We start from the raw sequence: 24082 nt of genomic DNA on the forward strand, positions 1-24082 counted from the left end.
CACAGACTGTAGCACAATACTGTAATTTAGCCCTGAATTTGCATTGAGCACAAATGCAGCCGATCCTGAAATATTTGGATGAATTTGTAAATATATGCTGCACGCTTTCCTCTCAATAACTAAATAAGCAAAACAAAAACTGACAGAGATGAGAAAGCAGCAGTTAAGAAAGCATCTGATTACAGCAATGTGTATGTTTGTATGAGCTCTGAAGTTCGGTACTTCAGTAACATTTATTTATGTAGTACTTTATGCAATAGCCTTAAATCAAGCAGCTTTACAGTATTAAACATGAAAAACCAGAGTCAGTGTCGCTTTCAGTTAGAATTAGAAAAATATAAGCAGCTCTGCAGTGTGGTGCTCGCTAATGATTAAATCTTTTATTAATCTTTAAAAAAAAAACACTTTCAATAAAGTGAGAGATCAAAGCTAGATCTAGCTCAGGACTGTTTTGATTATCATAACCATACACTGTATTTTAAAAGAGATTATGTTGTCAATAAAATAGTTTATCCAAAACAAAGCGTCTTATCACTTGTTTATTTTATTTCTTATTCATAAAAGTAGATGTTAAGCAGAATGATGCCATTCAGTTCAGAGATTCATTTTGTGTGCCAAATATGTTTATTTGTGTAAATTAATTGTATTATTGTAATTACATAATGACTTTCAAAAGCTGAAGTGCTTACCTTTTATTTATTTGTTAGAATATATATAGCTCAATATTTTAACTAATAAGAAATAAAATAATTGTAAGCTTTTTATATATTATTTAAGTAAAGTTTATTTTATATTTTTTAAAGTAATGAAAACATTTTTTTTATAATTATAATAAGTCTAGTTACCAAATCTGTATTACTTTGTTTCTTCTGTGCAGCGTTATTTTAGAATTATTTATATACTATAAAAGTTTGTATTGATATTTTGTAAATTTTCATTTAATTTTATAATACATAATATTTAATTTTATTCAAAGTTTAATCACAATTATTTCGAATTGAGTTTTGTGCATTTGTCATTTTGCATCAGTATTTGTTTTAAAAACATTTCTATAGTTTTTTTTATTTTAGTTATAGTTTTATATCAGATTTAGTAGTTCTTTTCAGTTGTCAGACACATTTCAAATTTTATTTTCTATTTAGTTTAAGCTTTTGTAACCCTAATTGTATATTTTACTGTAATTTCAGCTTAACTTTATAAAACAAATGTTTTATAAATTGATATGCATGTTTTAATTTTAGTTAATGAAAACAACACTGCTTCTCATAATATATTTCACTTTCATTTGTATAACAACACAAAAACAATACATTCTTTAAAATGCCTGCTTTAGTGTTTCACAGAAGTCATACAAATTTGATACACATTCTTAGATTTATTTCTCAAGCATTTGCATTAATTTGAATGCACTTTCAGTAACAAAAACAGCATCGATATGTAAACTCTTTTTTAACAGTTTATGAAGGCGAACTACATTTCCCATAATTCTGTGCAGCAGCATGATATTGATAATATAGACAGATTAGAGCATCACTTACACTCAAATCGCTCTTCATCTAGTTGCAATGGTCCTAAAATGCATCCTGTTTTCATCAATGAGCTAAACATAGAGAAACAAATATGAATTGAATTTGATTCCGTTTAATTGTCTAGAATATGATTAGAATTATGACCTCCAAACTTGCATGAACAGCACTGTTCAAAAATTCAAGAAAGCCATCGGCCTGTTTTTGGCCTAACAGTAAAACCAGTCCAAATAAAGAGAGAGAGAGAGATTGTGCATAATTCAAGATCATCACATTGAGTCCTTGAATGTTTCCTTATTCAGGAAAAATCGAAAAAGAAACGCTGATGGAAAGTCTCTGTGACTTTTGCGACTGTAAAAACAGGTCACAGTTCCACTTCGATGGCCTCATTTTTCTTCTTTTTTTTTTCTATTGCGGCTCTGGAAAAGCAGGTTAAGCTAGATATGTCTTGAAGATTGGTATGTTTCACATGAGTCTGGAGATTCACTGCCTTGTCACTCGCACACTATTTCTCCTCGTTGGATTGGTCGAGATGCGTGTGGCTCTCCTCCTGATTGGCTGTGGCAGAGAAGTGGGCGGGTTTCAGTGTAGTTTACCAGCATCACATCTTCTCGTGTGTGTGTGTGTGTGTGCTATTTTAATTTATTTATTTTGGTTATTTTGGTTTCAGTGCAGCTGATGTCATCGCATTTGTGAAGTGGAGGATAATTAATGTGACTCAGAGAAACAAACGCTTCACATGATCCCAGAGGAACGGTTTACTGCTCTTTTCTAGCTCAGCAGCTCAGTTATGTTTTGGTTAATTATCAGCTTTGTTTGATTAGGAGAAATAAAAATCCTGAGATCTCTTCTGGAACTATTATAAAATGTTTTTGTTCATTAATATAAAGCTATAATAATAATGATAATTAGCATTATAAAATAATTTTGGCTTAAAAACTAAGAAATGTTTCCCTGGCAACTAAATGAAATGGGATAAAATGAGTTGTAGTACTAAACTGAAAATAAATTCTAATTAATTCTATATATATATATATTTTATATATTATATATATATATATTAGTGCTGTCAATAAATTAATTATGATTAATCTCATCCATAATAAAAGTTTTTGTTGACAATTTTATTTTGAATGCGATTAATCACAATTAATAGTTTGATAGCACTAATATATATAATTGTAAATTAGCACGAGATTAAAGTAAAAATCAGTTTTAGTATTATTTATTTTCTGTTAATTACATTCAGATTTTGAATTGGTATTTAATTTGATATAATTTCATTTATCATATTTGTTTTAGTTTAAATGTTGTTATTTTTTATTATTATTTTGTCATTTTATTGTGTAGATAAATTTTTATTTCAGTTTTTGATTTAGTTTTTTGTTCATTAGTCATTTGCCTTTCTAATGCTTTTTTTGCAATTTAATTTAATTTTAATTTTATTTTATTTAATTTTAAATTATTTTAAATTATGTTAAAATATGATTCCAGTTAGTTCTTTTAGTACTTTAGCGTAAATTTAAGTTAGTTGTTAAGGAAACATTTAATATTTTCATTAAGTTTACGTTTTTTTAATCTAAAATTTAAATTAGATTTTATTTCAGCTGTATTTCAATCAACCAAAATCAATTTTAATAGTTATAGCTTTATTTGTAGTTAACAATAATAACAGGACATGTCAGAAATCTCCATTTAATCTCCTTGTTGTCTAATAGAGATATTAAAGTGATTTAATGTCTGATCTCTCTCACGGTCTCCTGCAGCCGAGTCTGGACTGAAATCATCCTGATCCATCTTAAACGTCTCTCTCTTTTCATTATTCATGACAGTGAAGTGATCAAATCTTAACGTCTTATTATCTCAGAATATGAATCGGTGAGTTCATCATCGTTAATCATATGAATCTATGGGTAGAAAACCAAGCTACAGCGAATGTTTCAGTTAGTCCAGATTTATCTTCTTCTGTGCTGCTCTGAAATCTGTCTGTTGTCTGTTTCATTCAAAGCAGAATCTGTGCATGTTTATTTCAGACTTCCAGGACTGTTCGCCTGTTTATCTCTATTACCTTTTTTCTGACTCTTTGTTCTTTCATTTCCAGAATAAGTGTTTATTTTAGTAGTATTATTTATATACTAGTACATTTTTAATTACACTTTTTTTATTTTGTGGGTTTTTTCATTTTCATTTTTATTAGTTATTATTATTAAAAGCTTTCATTACTTTTTTTTCAGTTTTAATCAACGTAGCACTTCAAATGATTAAATCTAGTGTTTTCAAATTTGTTTTTTTTTTTTAAATAAAACATTTAATTTGAGGCAGCTTCATTTAACTAATATAATTTGTATTTTTTTTTTGCATAGTTTGTTAATAACAATGTAATAGATACATATATATATATATATATATATATATATATATATATATATATATATATATATATATATATATATATATATACAGAAACACACAATGGATCATAAGATATTATGTATAATTTACAGTATATATGATGTGGATTTATGTTTTGTGTATACAGATGTGATTCGCCAACCCGCTCCGAACTCCTGAACAGATTCAAATGATTTGCGATCCCCAAACTGACTCAAATGATTCGCGAACCCGCTCCGAACTCCCGAACTGATTCAAATGATTTGCGATCTCCAAACTGACTCAAATGATTCGCGAAGCCGCTCCGAACTCCCGAAATGATTCAAATGATTTGCGATCTCCAAACTGACTCAAATGATTCGCGAACCCGCTCCGAACTCCTGAACAGATTCAAATGATTTGCGATCCCCAAACTGACTCAAATGATTCGCGAACCCGCTCCGAACTCCCGAACTGATTCAAATGATTTGCGATCTCCAAACTGACTCAAATGATTCGCGAAGCCGCTCCGAACTCCCGAAATGATTCAAATGATTTGCGATCTCCAAACTGACTCAAATGATTCGCGAACCCGCTCCGAACTCCTGAACAGATTCAAATGATTTGCGATCCCCAAACTGACTCAAATGATTCGCGAACCCGCTCCGAACTCCCGAACAGATTCAAATGATTTGCGATCCCCAAACTGACTCAAATGATTCGCGAACCCGCTCCGAACTCCCGAACTGATTCAAATGATTTGCGATCCCCAAACTGATTCAAATGATTCGCGAACCCGCTACGAACTCCCGAACTGATTCAAATGATTCGCGAACCCGCTACGAACTCCCGAACTGATTCAAATGATTCGCGAACCCGCTCCGAACTGCCGAACTGATTCAAATGATTCGCGATCCCCAAACTGACTCAAATGATTCGCGATCACGCTTTGAACTCCCGAACTGACTCAAATGATTATTCATTTATTAATTTTGTTTATATATATATATTTATATATTTATACACACACACACACACACACACATCATTTATTGTGTATTCATTTTTTTCAGTGTGTTCAGTAAATGCATGATCAATGAGTCAGTGATTAATAGTCATGACCTCAGCATTAACCTAAATAATCATAATAATGGCTTTCCATCATCAAGCAGACTGATAAAACATGCTGTAAGTCTCTCTGTCTCTCACATTGAGCAGGTTGTGCTAAACATGTGTCTTCTCGGAGGCTGGCTGGGATCTCGGGATGAGCTCAGCTCTGCGTCTCCTGCGGGACACTGGTTTTGTGTCACCGATATGATCCTCACTGCCAAAACCGTCAGAAAACGCTGAGATTCCTAATGAATCGGGCTGTTAAACAAACGCTCGGGTCTAAAGAGAAAACAGGAGCTTCTTCCAGTTCCCTGAGCATTTCTCTGTGTCTGTCTGAGAATCGTGTTCACAGAGACAGGTAGAGACAGGTGGAACTGGGTGAAGGTTGGAGTAAAACCTGTTTGTTTCTCTCTGTTTCTCTGGCAGGAGCGTACGGAGTCGTCCTGAAGTGCAGACACAAGGTAAGATTTCAGAGAAACCAGTTCAGAGCGTGTCGTTTCTAAGCACACCACACACACTTCATCTCATCCGCTGCATGTTTGGCTCAAAGAGTGTGTGTGTTCACAAAAAGTGTGGCTTGGAAAGCATACAAGTCCAAACTAATGACTCATTTTGAAATAAAGTAGCATGTAGTATCCTACACATATACTGTGCAGTGATTTTCTGTCTGTTAATGTGCAATAATAGTGTATCCCATAATGCAATCATGCACTCATAACATAAAGAGCTTATGTGACATGATGCATTTTACTGTTTGAAATGTTTATTGTTTCTCTAAAGTGTGTATTTAATAATAGGCACACTGTAGTGTTTTATGTATTCTTGTTTGATGATTTCTTTAAATGATAAGTCCTTAAAACACACACACACACACACACACACGTATTTAATTTAAAAACAACTAATGCAAAGTTGCATTAGCTGCATTCGCAAAACAGATTGTTTTCAGACAATATATCTTGAATTTATTTTGTTCTTTCTCATTAATCCAACAATGTTTCAAATCTTAATATATATATATATATATATATATATATATATATATATATATATATATATATATATATATATATATATATATATATATATATATATATATATACATACAGTATAACACACACACACACACACACACACACACACACACACACACACACACACAGTATTTAGTGTGTGTGTATATATATTCAATTTGTCTAAAGATAAAGGTTTTGGTCAAGAAGATATATTGTATTTTAAAGGAATTAATACTTTTATTCTTCGAGGACACATTAAAATGGACAGTAAAGACATTTAAAAAGGTGCAAAAGATTAATATTTCTAATAAATGTTGTCCTTTGAACTTTCTATTCATCTTTGAATCCTGAAAAATAAAATGCATCACAATTTCCACAAAAATATTGGTTCGAAAAAAACCTTATTTAAACATTGATAATAATCAGAAATGTTTCATATTTTCATGATTTCTGAAGATCATGTGACACTGAAGACTGGAGGAATGATGCTGAAAATACAGCGGAGCATCACAGAAATAAATTACACTTTAACACAGATTCACACAGAAAACAGTTACTTTAAATACTAAAAATATTTCAAATTTTTTTCAGTATTTTTGATCAAATAAGTGCAGCAGAAGAGGCTTCTGTGCTGTATTACTGTACAGTCTGCCGTGTTAAAGTAAGAACATTAACAGGTTTGTGTTCAGCGCGGACAGAAAGTGTGGCGAGGTGACATATGGTGAGTTTATCTATTAATATCTCCTCCGGTCATAACTCATGAGCAGTGCTGGTGGTAGCGCCCCGCGGCCGACAGACAGATGGTCTCTGTGTTCACGGCTCTCAGTCTCCATCTCTGACCCAAACACACTTCTGTCTTCTCCTGTCGCTGATCTCTCGCTCTCACACACCTCTCAGTGTGGAGTCTGCAACATGTTTACATGCACTGAAGCTCACACCGTGTTCACATCTGCATTACAAAACTACCCAGTCACTGCCGATTTTAATCAATATAGATGCATATGTATTCTTATTTCCTTTATGATATGTATAAAAGTGTGCACTGGGAACTTGCACACTTTTTGAATTGTTATATTCTTCTGTTGTATTATTATTGATTTTTATGCACAAAAACACACACACACACACACACACACACACATCAATATGAAAAACTTATTTTAATAATAATTGTATTATACACATACACACACCGACATTTATATAATAATAATTATTATTATAGAAATAATTACTTCAGGCAAACTTCGCCACATGCTTAGTATTGTTGCCACATTTAAATAAATCAAAATTAGTTTTTTTATTTTAATTAATTACATTTTATTTTAATAAAATTAATTAATTTAGTTTATTTTAATTTTAGTATCTGTGTATTTTAACATTTACATATGCTTAGTTTTTCATGGTTTACATTATTGTGTTCTTATTAAATATAATACATTATTTATTTTATAGTTATTTATCTTATGCTTAATATTTTAATAATTTATTATATTATGTTTAGTTTAATTTCTTCTTGTCATTCAGGTTATTTCAGCTCTTCACCATGCCATCTAATCAAATCACTTGTGCCCATAAGCTAAAATCTGCTGTAATATAATAAAAGATTTGCAGTTAATAAATTGCTTGCATTAAAATCGAAGCATTGAATCAGAATTGACCTCAGATCTGCAGATGATGCAAATAAGATTGAAACAAACTACATATACTGGATTAGTAAATTTAATATTTAATGTCACCACAAGAAACGCGATAACACTTACTGAACATTGTCGTCTTCTACGGTCAGCTTTCTCTTTCATCTGAAATAATGTCATGGTGAAGCAACAGTTTGACATCGAGAAACCTTCCCTTCCTTCGCCTCAGATCAGTGTGTGTGTGTGTGTGTGTGTGTTCTCTGCTGCACCTGGCTATTGAGATGAAAGCAACAGTGTCAGAATAAAGGCCTGTGGCTGGAATAATCAGATTTATAATTCAGACTGACTGTGATCTACAGCCAACACAGCTGCACCCGACAAACCACACACACACACACACACACACACACACACACTGTTACTCTATGGATCGCAGCAAAATAAGGGAGTCACCACACACCACAGCTAATTATAAAGTGAATTTATTTGTCCATATAAGACCGAAAAACACAAAATGTCAATATAAATGATGTGTCATTGTGTCAACAGATAGATGTAAGTGAGTAGCAAGTATGAAAGACATTAATCCAACCAAACATAGTCCATGGATCCTCCAAGACTCACAAGCATCTCCTGAGGAGGAGGATCAGCAGCACACACACACACACACACACACACACACATGTTTGTTTTTGTGTAAAGTGTGTTCATCCCATAGGGTGTAATGGTTTTTATACTGTAGAAACTGTATATTCTATGGCCCTTCACCAACCCTAACCCTAACCCTCACAGGAAACTTATTAGTATAAGATTTAATGCATTTTAATTGATCCATGAATTAATTTATTTACAATTTATCATTTTTTTTCTCTTTTCCGCTGCTCTCTTAATATCTGTTCATTTTAAGTTACTTACATTTCAATTAATTTTTTTTAGCCTTTAATAATAATTTATTGACATTTTTAAAATTTCATTTATTTACATTTTACAATTTTTCCTCATTTTTTTCAGCAGATTCCTTTAGTACCTAGCAATTTCTAATAATTTCTCTATTCTATTCTGATGTGTTCTATTCTTTTCTATTTTAATTTATTCTATTCTGTTCTATTCTGTTCTGTGCTATTCTATTCTATTCATTCCTCATGGTCCTCAGACCTGAATTGTATTATATTCTATTCTTTCTCACAGCCTCATGGTCTTTAGACCTGAATTCTATTATTTTCTATTCTATTCTAGTCTATTCTAGTCTAGTCTATTCTATTCTTTCTTGCAGCCTCACGGTCTTTGGACCTGAATTCTATTCTATTCTATTCTATTCTATTCTATTCTATTCTTTCTTGCAGCCTCACGGCCTTTGGACCTGAATTCTATTCTATTCTATTCTATTCTATTCTATTCTTTCTTGCAGCCTCACGGTCTTTGGACCTGAATTCTATTCTATTCTATTCTATTCTATTCTATTCTATTCTTTCTTGCAGCCTCATGGTCTTTAGACCTGAATTCTATTATGTTCTATTCTATTCTTTCTTGCAGCCTCATGGTCTTTAGACCTGAATTCTATTCTATTCTACTCTATTCTATTCTATTCTTTCTTGCAGCCTCACGGTCTTTGGACCTGAATTCTATTCTATTCTATTCTATTCTATTCTTTCTTGCAGCCTCACGGTCTTTGGACCTGAATTCTATTCTATTCTATTCTATTCTATTCTATTCTATTCTATTCTATTCTTTCTTGCAGCCTCACGGTCTTTGGACCTGAATTCTATTCTATTCTATTCTATTCTATTCTTTCTTGCAGCCTCATGGTCTTTAGAACTGAATTCTATTATGTTCTATTCTATTCTTTCTTGCATCCTCATGGTCTTTAGAACTGAATTCTATTATGTTCTATTCTATTCTTTCTTGCAGCCTCATGGTCTTTAGACCTGAATTCTATTCTATTCTATTCTATTCTTTCTTGCAGCCTCACGGTCTTTAGACCTGAATTCTATTATGTTCTATTCTATTCTTTCTTGCAGCCTCATGGTCTTTAGACCTGAATTCTATTCTATTCTATTCTATTCTATTCTATTCTTTCTTGCAGCCTCATGGTCTTTAGACCTGAATTCTATTCTATTCTATTCTATTCTATTCTATTCTATTCTATTCTATTCTATTCTATTCTATTCTTTCTTGCAGCCTCATGGTCTTTATACCTGAATTCTATTCTGTTCTGTTCTGTTCTGTTCTATTCAATTCTATTCTATTCTATTCTATTCTATTCTATTCTATTCTATTTAGTTTTTAATGTGTTTTATTTAAAGTTTTCCCTATTTTTTAAGTCTTAAGTATTGTTTTCTGAAAGCAATAATCAAAATATCTGCCAGTAAATGATTGTTAAAGTAAATGTATTTTGAATTTAACAATATATTTATATTTAAGACATTAATTTTTTACATTTAGCAATGTTAATATGTTTGTATTGGAAAACGAGACAAAAATCACTTTTGTCATTTTCTTTGCACAAATCACTTAAATAATTTATTGTATAATTTATCTATTTACATTTAAAATAAATATAATTATTTATATTAATACATTTTATTTACAGAAAAAAATATCTGCTAAAGAAGTCTACTTAATTTAAACTGGACACAAGTTATTTTTTTTACTCCATTGGTAGACATTTATTCTTATTTTAAGTGTAAAGTTGGTTATTTTTGTAATTTTGCTCTGAAGTACATGTATCTTAATTTAATGATGTTCATATATTTGTACTGGAGAAAAAGACAACATCAGGAAGAACATAGTTTTAGTGTAAAGCCAGTGTTCATCACTCCTCAGTCTGCTCTGAGTTTGTGTCCGAGTGTGTGTTTGTGAAAACCTCCTCACTTACACAGTTACACACTTACACCTCTCTGTCTGTCGTGGTTTGTCTCGTTTCTGGATGGATTTAACGAACCTGAGCGTCTGGTTTGAGCAGTTCTCTGTGATTCAGTCGCTCAGAAATAGTGTTGACACGTTTTGAAAGAGAGATTGTGTTAAATTTCTCTAAATTGTGTTTATTCTATCTAAATACTAGTGCTGTCAAACGATTAATCGTGAAGTTTTTGTTAATATAATGTATGTCTTTGTACTGTGTGTATACTGTAAAGACACACACATACGACATATATTTTGAAAATATTTATATGTATTTACATGTATATATTTATATTCATATAAATTATGTAACATAAATATATTTAATATATAAACATACATTTTTTTCTTAAATATATACATGCATGTGTGTGTATTTATATATACATAATAAATATACATAGCACACGGAAAAATATATTATGTAAACAAATATTTTGATTTGGATACAATTAATCATGTTTAATTGTTTGATAACACTAATAAAATACTTTTACAATTTATTATTTATTTTTATTTCTTTTGTAGTTTTTATTTTAAGGACCTTATTTCTATTTTATAAACAGCTAAATTTTGTTTGTATTTCTTTTGTAGTTTTTAAGTTGTTTTTTATCTTAAATGCCTTATTTCTATTTTACAAATAGAAGAATTTATTTTCATTTCTTTTGTAGTTTTGTGTTTAGTTTTATTTTATATTAAATGCCGTACATTTATTCTATTTTTATATTTTGAGTGCCTTTGTTTATGATAGTGGTTTTGATAAGTGGTGTATTTTGTAACACAAAATAAAAAAATTAAATACAAATGAATACACCCTGAACTACAATTAAAACAAAAACAGAACTTCTAAAAATAAAAAAATAAAATCTAATTCAAAATATTACCACACTACTAATATATATCTTTTTTTTTTTTAATGTTCCTAATCAATCAACAACAAGATAGGCTTTTAGTTTATATGTCTGAAACTGGCAAATATTCTCGATATTTTGCATATATTTAGCATTTTCACTAGTGCATTTTGATTTCACTGAAGAATGCAAACTTTTCAGAGATACTGGTTTAAAATCTGAACCTTTAGTATAAATGGTTTTGTTTTTTTCACAGCATTTTATTTTGCTGCTACACTCTGATGATCCATTTTATTGCATTAGTATTTCCAGCCGTCCATTTCTTTTCGAACAGCTCCTTGAATATGAATATTGTCATTTGTGAACTCTATTGGAAGGTGTTTATATTCATGTAAATGTATGTAAATATAATATGTGTACAGACCCGCAAAAGGCTTTCATTTCTCTCAAATATTCCCATCCCCTTCTCACTTGGTGAGTGTTTTATTTTCGGTGTTTTGCATGTGTTTCCTGTGTTTCTTTCATTCTTCTCTCCTCATTTCAACTTCCTGTTACATATGTGTCTCTTCACAGTTCATCCCTTTAGTCTTTAATAATCCAGTCACATCACAAAAATATTGTGCAGCACATTGATAATAATCAGAAATGATTCATATTCTTCTGATTTCTGAAGATCATGCGACACTGAAGACTGAAGGAATGATGCTGAAAATACAGCGGAGCATCACAGACATAAATGACTTTTTTCCAATATATTCATGTAGATAACATTTAGTTTAAATTTTAATAATGTTTCACAATTATTTTATGTTTTTGATGTATTTTTGATCAAATAAATGCATCCTTGGTGAGCAGAAGAGTCTTCTTTCAAAATATGTAAAATAGTTTTGAGGTGGTTGCATGTGTGTGTTTTTGTGGTGGTTGTGTGTGTGTGTGTGTGTGTGTTTTTGTGGTTGTTTGCATGTGTATTTGCGTGTGCGAGGTCAGTAAATGTGCCATCATCAGCGTTCACAGCACCTGTGATGAGTTTGTGTTCAACATAAACAAGCACAAAGCCTGAGGGAGCACACACACACACACACACACACGTATGAACACACACATGGCATGCTCTCAGTGTCGGTGAGCTGTGTTCAATGGCGTCAGCTGGATCTATAAGGGTCTGTTATTCTGCGAAGCGTGAATCTGGAGCACTGAAGGATGCTGGGAGGATACAGAGACACCCAGAGAGTAAAATAGGCCAGAGAGAGAGAGTGTGTGTGTGTGTGTGTGTGTGTGTGTGAGTCCTTTAGTTCCCCTCAAACACACACACACACACACATTCCAAAACACTCGCCAAGAATAATGGGAGTAAAAAGGGCTTTGCTGAGTACAGAGTTGGTCTCCGTATGTTTGCTAACCATCTGCTGCACATTTATTATGAATACGATGAGAACAACACGACTGTCAGCGATTCCCCGGCTGCATTTATTTCATTAAAAATACCAAAAAATTAAGCAAAATTGTCAAATATATTAAAATTCAAACTGGCTGTCTTCTATGTGAATATCTGTTAAACTGTAATTTATTTCTGTGATGCACTGCTGCATTTTCAGCATCATTCCTCCAGTCTTCAGTGTCACATGATCTTCAGAAATCACAATCGTCTCAGTGTACGTGTGAAATATTCCTTGTCATAAGGACAGAACACATTGAGTTAGTCAGTATTTATGATTTTGTTTCTCTGTTGCAGGAGACTAATGAGATCGTGGCCATTAAGAAGTTTAAGGACAGTGAAGGTGAGTGATTCACTCATCACACAACCAGACCAGCTCATGACATCACGGTGCAGCTCATGAATATTAATGAGCTTCCGTCAATCAAAGATACTGTGAGCACATCAATGACTCAATAATCTGAAGATCAGAGCATTTCTTATAAACATTCTACATCAAAACAATCATATAAAAGTATCACAAACTGTGATTAGACTACATTTAACATCAAATTAGAATTAGAAGTTAATATACATAAAAAAAATAATTACAACTTAACAGAAGAGCATTTTTTTTAATAAATATTCCATATGGGAAATAAAAATTTATTTTTTATTTTTTTTATTAATACTTTAATTGGCGTGTACTTCCATAAGCACACATCTTTATCTTTGTACTCTGTTCAAATGCTCAAACTAAAATGATTAAAATTATGTTTTGTTAACTGAATTAAAAAAAGAACAGTATAAATATTAGGTGCAAAACTATGTTAGAAATAACTAAAAGACATTTAAATTAAAGCATGATAATTACTAACTGTAAATAAATGAAAATTAAAGCAAATAAAAAATATATTAAACTTGACAAATATGAAAGTTAACTAATTAAAATGAAACATGAAAAAGTAGCAGAGGTATATTTATAGAAATAGCCAACAAAACATTGTAGGGGTCAAAATTATTAATTTTTCTTTTATGCCAAAAAATCATTAGGATATTAAGTAAAGATCATGGATCCATGAATACATTTAGGACATTTCCTACCGTAAATATATCAAAACTTTATTTTTGATTAGTAATATGCATTGCTAAGAACTTAATTTGAACAACTTTAAAGATGATTTTCTCAATATTTCAATATTTTTTTGCACCCTCAGGAAAGATTATTTATTCAGCTGTATAAATTGTTTACATTTCGATTTAAAAAATGTACTGTTTTTTTTTTTGTTTTAAGCTTTTTGTGCAATGTCAATCAGAAATAATATAAACATTTAATAAATACACTGAAATCTAAAAATATAAAATAAAAGCCAACTCCGAAAGAAAAGAATGAAAACTGTATATGAATAAGACTAGTTTCATCGTGTTACAACTGAAACAAAGTAACTAATTACATTCTTTTTTTTAAACTGAAAGTGACAAGTTAGTTTCTAGTTTGTGATATTTGATGTTAAATATAAAAAGCAATGCACGTTGACTTCCTGTGGCTCTCTGCTCAGAAAATGAGGAGGTGAAGGAGACGACGCTGCGCGAGCTGAAGATGCTGCGCACGCTGAAGCAGGAGAACATCGTGGAGCTGAAGGAGGCGTTTCGGCAGCGAGGGAAGCTGTTCCTGGTGTTCGAGTACGTGGAGAAGGTGAGCCGGAGAGCGCTGGCATCTCCCGTCTGTGTAACTTCTCCTGATGTGTGCTGTGTTCAGATGATGCTGTGTGTTGTAGAACATGCTGGAGCTGCTGGAGGACATGCCCAACGGAGCTCCACCCGAGAAGGTCCGGATCTACATCTACCAGCTGATCAAAGCCATCCACTGGTGCCACAAGAACAACATCGTCCACAGAGGTCACACACATCAGACTGAACCACCTATCATTTCATTATTAAATACCTTATATCATCTACAGAGGTGTGAGAACACCTGCTGTCAAATACATCAAAAGATTGCAGAAATAATTTAAAGATAATAAAAATAACTTTTATTTGTATTTTTTTTAAATAGATATTTTATATTTTATTATGTTATTTGATTATCAGGCCACCTGTAATAAAATGTTTATTTTATTGCAATAAAATATAATTCCTTTACATTTTATTGAAATGTATTTTAATTATATTATTAGATTTTAATCATTGAGACCACCTGCAATAAAATTAATTAAAATTAATGTATTTAATTTTTTTCTTCATTTTATTAAAATCTATTTTATTTATATTATTAATTTGTTGTATTTTTTATTTTATTCAAATTAATTTTTAAATATACAATTTAATAATAAAAAAATACACTTTTAATCTTCATCCACCGAGATGCCTTGTAACCTTTTATTAAAATATTATTTATTTATTATTTATATTTTATATTGTTTTACAACACAATTCAATTTTGTATTTAATTTTTTTTATTATATTTTAACAATAATAAATTATATATAACAAAAAAATAACTTAAGTATATTTTAATATAAAAAATAAATAATAATTTATTTTATTTTAATAAAATATATTTTAATTGCATTATTTAATATGAATCATTGTCTTCTGAACTGCATTAAATATTACACATGCACGCTGGATTGATCTGTCTCTGGCTTTCTAGATATCAAGCCGGAGAATCTGCTTATCAGCTCCGACGACATGCTCAAACTGTGTGACTTCGGTGAGTTTCTGGAGTCATGTGACCTCGTGTGTGTGTGTGTGTGATGGCAGGTGGTCTGTCCGTCTGTTCTCCAGTCTGTCGGAAACACTGCCATTGTTTTGATTGGAAAATGCAAGCTTACACACACACATGCACATCTCTGTCAACCATAAACTCTATCGAAAGACCAGTAAGATCCGTTTCTGTGTCAGTTGTTTCTTCACCATGCTGGGATGTAAACGTGAGGTGTGTTTCTGTGGCAGGTTTCGCGCGGGATCTCTCTGAAAGCACCGATGTGAACTACACTGAGTATGTGGCGACTAGATGGTACAGATCCCCGGAGCTGCTGCTGGGGTGAGTGTGTGTGTGTGTGAGTGTGTGTGTGAGTGTGTGTGTGAGAGTGTGTGAGTGTGTGTGTGTGTGTGTGTGCGTGTGTGTGAGTGTGTGTGTGCGTGTGTGTGAGTGTGCCTGTGTGTGCGTGTGTGTGTGTGTGTGTGAGCTTCATTACTGTTAGAAGTGGATGGGTACAAGTTTCTTGTCACATTTCAATATGAAAAAAAGAATTATATTTTGCATAAATAATTTTTGTGTTATTTTAATGTCTGTCTGTGTTAAAGTTAATTTTTTGACCGTTTGATTATTTTTTTTTTACTTTTTTATTTTTTTTCCCTAACAATAATAACCCTAAATTCTTTCTTTAATGCATCTGGATGATATTTTATTTTATTTTATTTTAAAAATTCATCAAATTGTAAAAAAAAGAGTTAATAATTACATTTTATGTTAATTCATATTTTATAATACTATCTATCTATCTATCTATCTATCTATCTATCTATCTATCTATCTATCTATCTATCTATCTATCTATCTATCTGTCTATCTATCTGTCATTTTTAAAAACCTTTTAAAAAGGTTAATATATTTTTATGTTTAACTTTTAAAAAAAATTATATATATATATATATATATATATATATATATATATATATATATAATTGTGTTAAAATAATAAATGAAGCAACATACCACAACATAATATAATAAAGCAAAAGTATTATGATTATAAAAAATTAAACATTTAAATAATAAATATGAAATATAGCTAATAAGAAATAAAATTGAAATAAGTTTCAATATATATAAAAATGAAAACATTAAATTTGAATTTGAATTAATGTGTTTTATGAATTAAATAATATAATATATAATATAATATAATTCAATATATATATATATATATATATATTTAATAACAACTATAATATAACTGAACTATAATTATAATATTTAAAAATAGTTAAAATAGATTAAAAATATAATTTATATTATATAATTTATTTAGATTAAATTTTTTCTACATTAAATGTCAATTATTTAATTGTTTAATTATTGATTATTTTATTGTTTAATTAATATAATCAACAAACTTCAAATGATATGTGTTAGAACTGCACGATATATTGAAATTAGTTTTAATATTTTAAAATATAATTTAAATTAATTTTACACACTTTAAGCCATATTGTATTGCATATTGAATATCACATCTTTTAACAAGGTATCGCATATCGCATTTTTCTACACTATCGCCCAGCTCTAATATGTATATAGTGTAAGTGTGCCCTGATTGAGTCTCTGGTGTTTGTTCCCGGGTCTCTCGGCTGACGGTCAGTGTGTGTCTGTCAGGGCTCCGTACGGGAAGGCGGTGGACATGTGGTCGGTGGGGTGTATTCTGGGCGAGCTGAGCGACGGTCAGCCTCTGTTTCCGGGCGAGAGTGAGATCGACCAGCTCTTCACCATCCAGAAGGTCCTGGGTCCGCTGCCGCCTGAACAGATGAAGCTCTTCTACAACAACCCACGCTTTCACGGGCTTCGGGTCAGTCTGTCTGTCCATCCCTCTCAATCAGATCACCTGCTCCTGCTCTCACGCTGAGCATTCATCAGTGTGTGCTGTCTGTGTGCAGTTTCCCTCGGTCAGCCATCCGCAGACTCTGGAGAGACACTATCTGGGAATCATCAGCCCAGTCCTGCTTGACCTCATGAAGGTAAGAGATGTTTGTGTGTGTGTGTGTGTGTGTGAGTGAGTGTGAGAGAGTGTGTGAGTGTGTGTGTGAGTGTTTGTGAGAGAGTGTGTGAGTGAGTGAGTGAGTGTGTGAGAGAGTCAGTGTGTGAGTATGTGTGAGAAGTGTGAGTGAGTGTGTGTGTGTGTGTGTGTGAGAGTGAGTGAGTGTGTGTGAGAGTATGTGAGTGTGTGTGTGAGTGAGTGAGTTAGTGAGTGTGTGTGAGTGTGTGACAGTGTGAGTGAGTGTACAGTATATGTGGGTGTGAGAGTGTGTGAGAGAGTCAGTGTGTGAGTATGTGTGAGAAGTGTGAGTGAGTGAGTGTGAGTTTGTGAGTGAGTGACAGTGTGAGTGTACAGCATATGTGTGTGTGAGAGTGAGTGAGTGAGTGTGTGTGTTAGAGAGTCTGTGTGTGAGTGTGTGATGTGAGTCAGTGAGTCAGTGAGTGTGTGTGTTAGTGAGTGTGTGTGAGTGTGTGTATAATGACATGGGTATGACACAGGTATTACAAGGAGAGGGTGACTTATGAGAACATAACCCATGTCCCCATTTTTCAAAACACATACAGAATGAGTTTTTTTGAGAAAGTAAAAATGCACAAAGTTTCCTGTGAGGGTTAGGGTTAGGTGTAGGGTTGGTGAAGGGACATAGAATATACAGTTTCTACAGAATAAAAACCATTACACCTATGGGATGAACACACTTTTCACAAAAACAAATGTGTGTGTGTGTGTAATAGTGAGTGAGCGTGTGTGAGTGTACAGTAATGTGTGTGTGAGTGAGTGTGAGTCAGTCAGTGTGAGAGTTTGATTGTGTGTGATGTGATTGTGTGTCTGAGTGTGTGTTCATCACATGGGATGGTACTAATACTATAATCAGACTGAAAGGGAGAGAAAATAGTCAGTTTTTCCATAACCTTAATGTTCCAAAGCTGTATGAAATATTAATCAATATAATTAGTGTTTTTGTGTTTGTCATCTGTCCCCCACACAGATCTAAACAAGCGTGACCTTCCTTTCTCTTGTCTTTTGTTCACCTGTGACGCGGGTTTGTGTGACTAACACAGCTTCGTTCGTCTCAAGCACTCGTTCGCTGGGTTTCCATTCGCTTGTCCTTCATTAGTCTTTACCTGAGGACTGAATTAGTCCACGTACCCTACATACTACACCTGTTTGTGTGTCTTTCCACTTTCTGCGAGTTTAATAGTCAGCGTGTTGCTGCGGTGTTAGCGGTTAGCACAGCTGGTCTGTGTTTATGCTAATAAACGTGACTCACATCGCTTCGTTAGGTGAAGGTGTCGTATCATCACCACCATAATTGTGTGCTAATTATATTTGCAGCGCAGTGGTTTCCTTATTTCTACAGCTCTCCTGCTGCTAATAATCCTGACACTGAAAGTATCCTCCGGTAAACTCTTACAGGACGCTTGTTCTGTCATGCTTTAATAAAACAACATGAATCATGCCTGAAACAAATCCCCAGTAAATGAAGTGCAGGACATTGTGGTAATTAATGCTAACGGTGTTCTGGTGCGATGAGCTTGTTGAATCTTGTTTCCTCTGGCAGTCGGATATTAATAGATATTTGTTGGGTGAATCTCATGAAATCTGTCAAAATGATTTTCAAGTCGTGTTTCACCACAAAAATCAAAAGGAGGAAAAAAACGGAATATGTAAGCTCGCTTTTAGGACCATGATGTGTTTTGCAACATGACATGCAATGCAAATTTATGTTTACAAAGTCAATGTCTGCCATTAATTTATATTAATCAAATGTCAAGATTCTGATTAAACGGCATGATTATTGCACAGGCCACTCTAAAATGTATTTGGGGGGAGGGGTGTCCAAAAACCAGTCAGCAGTGCTTTAAATCATAATTAAAGAAATATGCTTAGTTTCATGAAAAGAGTGCTACAATGGGAAAAAAAATTGCCTTTTTTTTCTTTCAATTTCACTGTGAAATGTTTTCATAGGATGGAAAGGGTGAGACTGTCATGCAGGACTATTCATGTCATTGTGGTTTGTATTTTCAGAACCTGTTGTTGTTAAACCCGAATGAGCGCTATCTGACTGAACAGAGTCTGAACCACCACGCCTTCCAGACTCAGCGGCTGACTGAGCGACCCGGCCCGCTCACACCCACACCCGTCCGCTCCTCCAAGAGGAAACCGCTCCTGGACAACAGCGCCCCCAGCAGGTCAGGAGGAGTAATGAAAAACTAGGGCACTTGTTTATTATCTATGCAGTATTTTAAATAATCGTATGCTATTTTTGGTGACGCTATCTTATTACATTTCAAATTCGAAAATGGTTAATTTTGCATTTTTAATCCAGTTTTGTGCAAAAAAATTTTTTGCATTTGGCAGCAAATAATAAGTCTTCATTTAGATTCATCATTCTGCAGGTCAAGGTCAAGTAAAATTAATAGAAAGTCAATTTGAGTGCGCTGCTTTATGGGATACAGATTATTACACAATGTGCTCATTGCATACTGCAAAATTAGCTACATTTAGTAGGCCAACAGGTATTCCATACAAAAATAAGTTGCACCAGATGCGATTTGTTACATACAGTCTTGCATACTTAAATTTTGAATGGGTCTTTAGGGGTCATGTGGTCAAGAGTTCAAGTCACCATCGCTCAAATAGCCGCGACTGTTCCAGTCTGCCCCGCCATGGGAACGAAGACCTCCACCCGTCTAGCACCGAGGCATTCCTGAACGGGTCAGTACCATCTGCCAACAGCCTGAGTCCAGTGATGCACCCCAAATCCTTTCAGCCACTCAACCGCTCGGCGTCGTGTGGTAAAGACCTGGCCAGCCTGCATCACGCCAAAGAGGCCAAATCCAAAGCAGGCGATTTTGACTTTGGCAAACCAGCTGACGGACCGGGGCCCAAATACCTGAAGTCCAACACGCCTCGCTCCCAGAACCGCCATTCCTTTGTGGAGGGCAAGACCAGCACGCTGACAGGGGAAAGGGAGAAACAGAGCCGCCATGGCTATGGCGAGTCCACTGCGTCGTCGTCTTCGGGCGGAAAGGGGTTGTCTTCATACATAAGTTTGTCTAAGAGTCACGGATTGCTTAGTGACTCCAAATCCGTGACCAACCTCAGTGACATGCGACTGCACCCGGATGACCCCACTGGCTCTCCGCGCTACTTCCCCAGCAGCTGCTTGGACCTCAACATGAACCTGAACTTGCCGACGCCGGGCAGTCCATCCATGCAACACGGGGAGCGTTCCGGACACAGTCCCGCAGTGGGGCGTCGCAGCAAACTGGAACGAGACGGAAGCACGGCTGAGCCGTCCACCCGCCGTTCCTCATCGAGGCAGAAGAGTGACGGAAACCCTGTTGATCCACTTGACCCCTCTGGAGGATTGTCTCTTTCTGCGCCCCATGAGTTCCCCTACGGCGTGGGCTACACTAGCCCATTTTCCTCTCAGCAGAGGCCACATAGGCACTCCATGTATGTGCGGAGGGAACGGGGGCGACCCCACGGGGGTGAGGCGGGCGGATTGGCAGTGGGACAAGGGATGTCCACGAGGGCCAGCAGTCTACAGCTCCTTACCCCTCAGCTTCAGCATCGGACCCTGCCGAAACACATCGGCAGTGCCGTGTCGCGGGACGCAGGATTAGACGACATCAGGGTCAGTCCTCCAGACCTCCATCACTTTCTTTAGAGATTTGCTAGCGCAGAGCATTGCAGCATGCTTTCTGGTGCCTGTGAGTGTCGGTGAAGTGTGTAGAGTTGGTCCAGTGGTGGGTCTGGATCAGGAGTGGACAGCTCTGGTCCTGAAGAGTTTAGCTCCATCCTTAATCAGCCAGACCTGAAAAATCCATCAAAAGTCTTCAAATTTGCAGCCTTGCAGGTTGGAAATTGCAGGCCGGTGTGTTTTGTCTAGGTTGGAGGTAAACTCTGCATGGCAGTAGTCCTCCAGGACTGGAGTTGCCCATCCCGGGTCTGAGTGAAGTCTGGATGTGTGGCTTGTAAATATTAAGCTCTGTTCTGAACCTTAGTAAGCTGCACCAGTGTCTATTGTCTACATAGGCTGCTAGATTCTAAGGCAACATCCTCCAAAATGTAGAATGAAAATATTAGCTCCCTTTCGGTGATGGGAGGGAGCTTGATTTTAGTTGACCATAATACAGAGGGAGATGAATTTGAGATGAAGAGGAATTTTCTATCTATCTATCTATCTATCTATCTATCTATCTATCTATCTATCTATCTATCTATCTATCTATCTATCTATCTGTCTGTTGTCTGTCTGTCTGTCTCTTATCTGTCTGTCTGTCTCTTATCTGTCTGTTGTCTGTCTGTCTGTCTGTCTGTCTCTCTGACTCTCTGTCTGTCTGTCTGTCTGTCTGTCTCTTATCTGTCTGTGTGTCTGTCTGTGTCTCTGACTCTCTGTCTGTCTGTCTGTCTGTCTCTTATCTGTCTGTGTGTCTGTCTGTGTCTCTGACTCTCTGTATGTCTGTCTATCTCTTATCTGTCTGTGTGTCTGACTCTCTGTCTGTCTGTCTATCTCTTATCTGTCTGTCTGTCTCTTATCTGTCTCTTATCTGTCTGTCTGTCTCTTATCTGTCTCTTATCTGTCTGTCTGTCTGTCTGTCTCTCTGACTCTCTGTCTGTCTGTCTGTCTGTCTCTTATCTGTCTGTGTGTCTGTCTGTGTCTCTGACTCTCTGTCTGTCTGTCTGTCTGTCTCTTATCTGTCTGTGTGTCTGACTCTCTGTCTGTCTGTCTATCTCTTATCTGTCTGTCTGTCTCTTATCTGTCTGTTGTCTGTCTGTCTGTCTGTCTCTTATCTGTCTGTGTGTATGTCTGTCTGTCTGTCTCTTATCTGTCTGTGTGTCTGTCTGTGTGTCTGACTCTCTGTCTGTCTATCTCTTATCTGTCTGTCTGTCTGTGTGTCTGACTCTCTGTCTGTCTATCTCTTATCTGTCTGTCTGTCTGTGTGTCTGACTCTCTGTCTGTCTATCTCTTATCTGTCTGTCTGTCTGTGTGTCTGACTCTCTGTCTGTCTATCTCTTATCTGTCTGTCTGTCTGTGTGTCTGACTCTCTGTCTGTCTATCTCTTATCTGTCTGTCTGTCTCTTATCTGTCTGTTGTCTGTCTGTCTGTGTGTCTCTTATCTGTCTGTGTGTCTGTCTGTCTGTCTGTCTCTTATCTGTCTGTGTGTCTGTCTGTCTGTCTGTCTCTTATCTGTGTGTCTGTCTGTCTGTGTGTCTGTCTGTCTGTCTGTCTCTTATCTGTCTGTTGTCTGTCTGTCTGTCTGTCTGTCTATCTCTTATCTGTCTGTCTGTCTGTCTGTCTCTTATCTGTCTGTGTGTCAGTCTGTCTGTCTGTCTCTTATCTGTGTGTCTGTCTGTCTGTCTGTCTCTCTGTCTCTTATCTGTCTGTTGTCTGTCTGTGTGTCTGTCTGTCTCTCTGTCTGTCTCTTATCTGTCTGTCTGTCTCTTATCTGTCTGTCTGTCTCTCTGTCTGTCTCTTATCTGTCTGTCTGTCTCTTATCTGTCTGTTGTCTGTCTGTCTGTCTCTTATCTGTCTGTCTGTCTCTTATCTGTCTGTTGTCTGTCTGTCTGTCTGTCTCTCTGACTCTCTGTCTGTCTCTTATCTGTCTGTCTGTCTCTTATCTGTCTGTTGTCTGTCTGTCTGTCTGTCTCTTATCTGTCTGTCTGTCTGTCTGTCTGTCTCTCTGACTCTCTGTCTGTCTCTTATCTGTCTGTTGTCTGTCTGTCTGTCTCTTATCTCTCTGTCTGTCTCTTATCTGTCTGTTGTCTGTCTGTCTGTCTCTTATCTGTCTGTCTGTCTCTTATCTGTCTGTTGTCTGCCTGTCTGTCTGTCTGTCTCTCTGACTCTCTGTCTGTCTGTCTGTCTCTTATCTGTCTGTGTGTCTGACTCTCTGTCTGTCTGTCTATCTCTTATCTGTCTGTCTGTCTGTGTGTCTGACTCTCTGTCTGTCTGTCTATCTCTTATCTGTCTGTCTGTCTCTTATCTGTCTGTTGTCTGTCTGTCTGTCTATTTGTCTAACTCTCTGTCTATCTATATGTCTGTCTCTCTCCCTCTCTCTCTCTCCCTCTCTAACTCTCTCTCTCTCTCTCTCTAGTTTGTGTACAGTATGATGTCAGAGTGTGTTGTCTAGATAGGCAGCTCACTAGGGTTTGTAACAGGGAGTTTGTGTGAATGTGTGCCGGGCGCTTTGTGCTTCACCTGCTCTCATCTCTCCATAAACAGAGTGACCCCGCGGCCGCAGAGGTCAGTCACACGCGACCTTTAATCCGGGAGTCCACACGGGACAACACCACCACCTTTCACACGCCACGGCAAAAGAGCGAGGTCCGCACCATCCTGCTTTCCCTCTCTTTCACTGTCTCTACACCTCCTTCTCTTTCTGCAGCCCATTTTTCTGTTTGCTTTGCTCTCTCTCTCATTCAGACGGAGGGATTTCGGTAGTGTTTTTCTTCTGTTTGGAGTTTAGACACAGGGGAAATTGCCACTA

At 35.3% G+C, this 24082-nt stretch overlaps 1 protein-coding gene across 5 annotated transcripts in view; it reads left to right on the forward strand.

The window, feature by feature from the left end:
• Window positions 1-24082, forward strand: part of LOC113072523 (cyclin-dependent kinase-like 5) — a 40168-nt gene that overhangs the window by 11088 nt on the left and 4998 nt on the right. For 4 of the 5 annotated variants that reach the window (XM_026245520.1, XM_026245518.1, XM_026245519.1 and 1 more), the window contains exons 3-13: window positions 5433-5467; window positions 13144-13189; window positions 14385-14521; window positions 14604-14724; window positions 15479-15538; window positions 15781-15871; window positions 17207-17396; window positions 17485-17565; window positions 19614-19777; window positions 20187-21228; window positions 23818-23919. In XM_026245520.1, the coding sequence (XP_026101305.1) occupies window positions 5433-5467; window positions 13144-13189; window positions 14385-14521; window positions 14604-14724; window positions 15479-15538; window positions 15781-15871; window positions 17207-17396; window positions 17485-17565; window positions 19614-19777; window positions 20187-21228; window positions 23818-23919 (2069 nt within the window). The remainder of the gene's footprint in view (window positions 1-5432; window positions 5468-13143; window positions 13190-14384; window positions 14522-14603; window positions 14725-15478; window positions 15539-15780; window positions 15872-17206; window positions 17397-17484; window positions 17566-19613; window positions 19778-20186; window positions 21229-23817; window positions 23920-24082) is intronic. The other variant, XM_026245521.1, reaches the window with a different exon arrangement.

This window comes from Carassius auratus, unplaced genomic scaffold (assembly GCF_003368295.1).
Source record: "Carassius auratus strain Wakin unplaced genomic scaffold, ASM336829v1 scaf_tig00009243, whole genome shotgun sequence".
Lineage (NCBI taxonomy): Eukaryota > Metazoa > Chordata > Actinopteri > Cypriniformes > Cyprinidae > Carassius > Carassius auratus.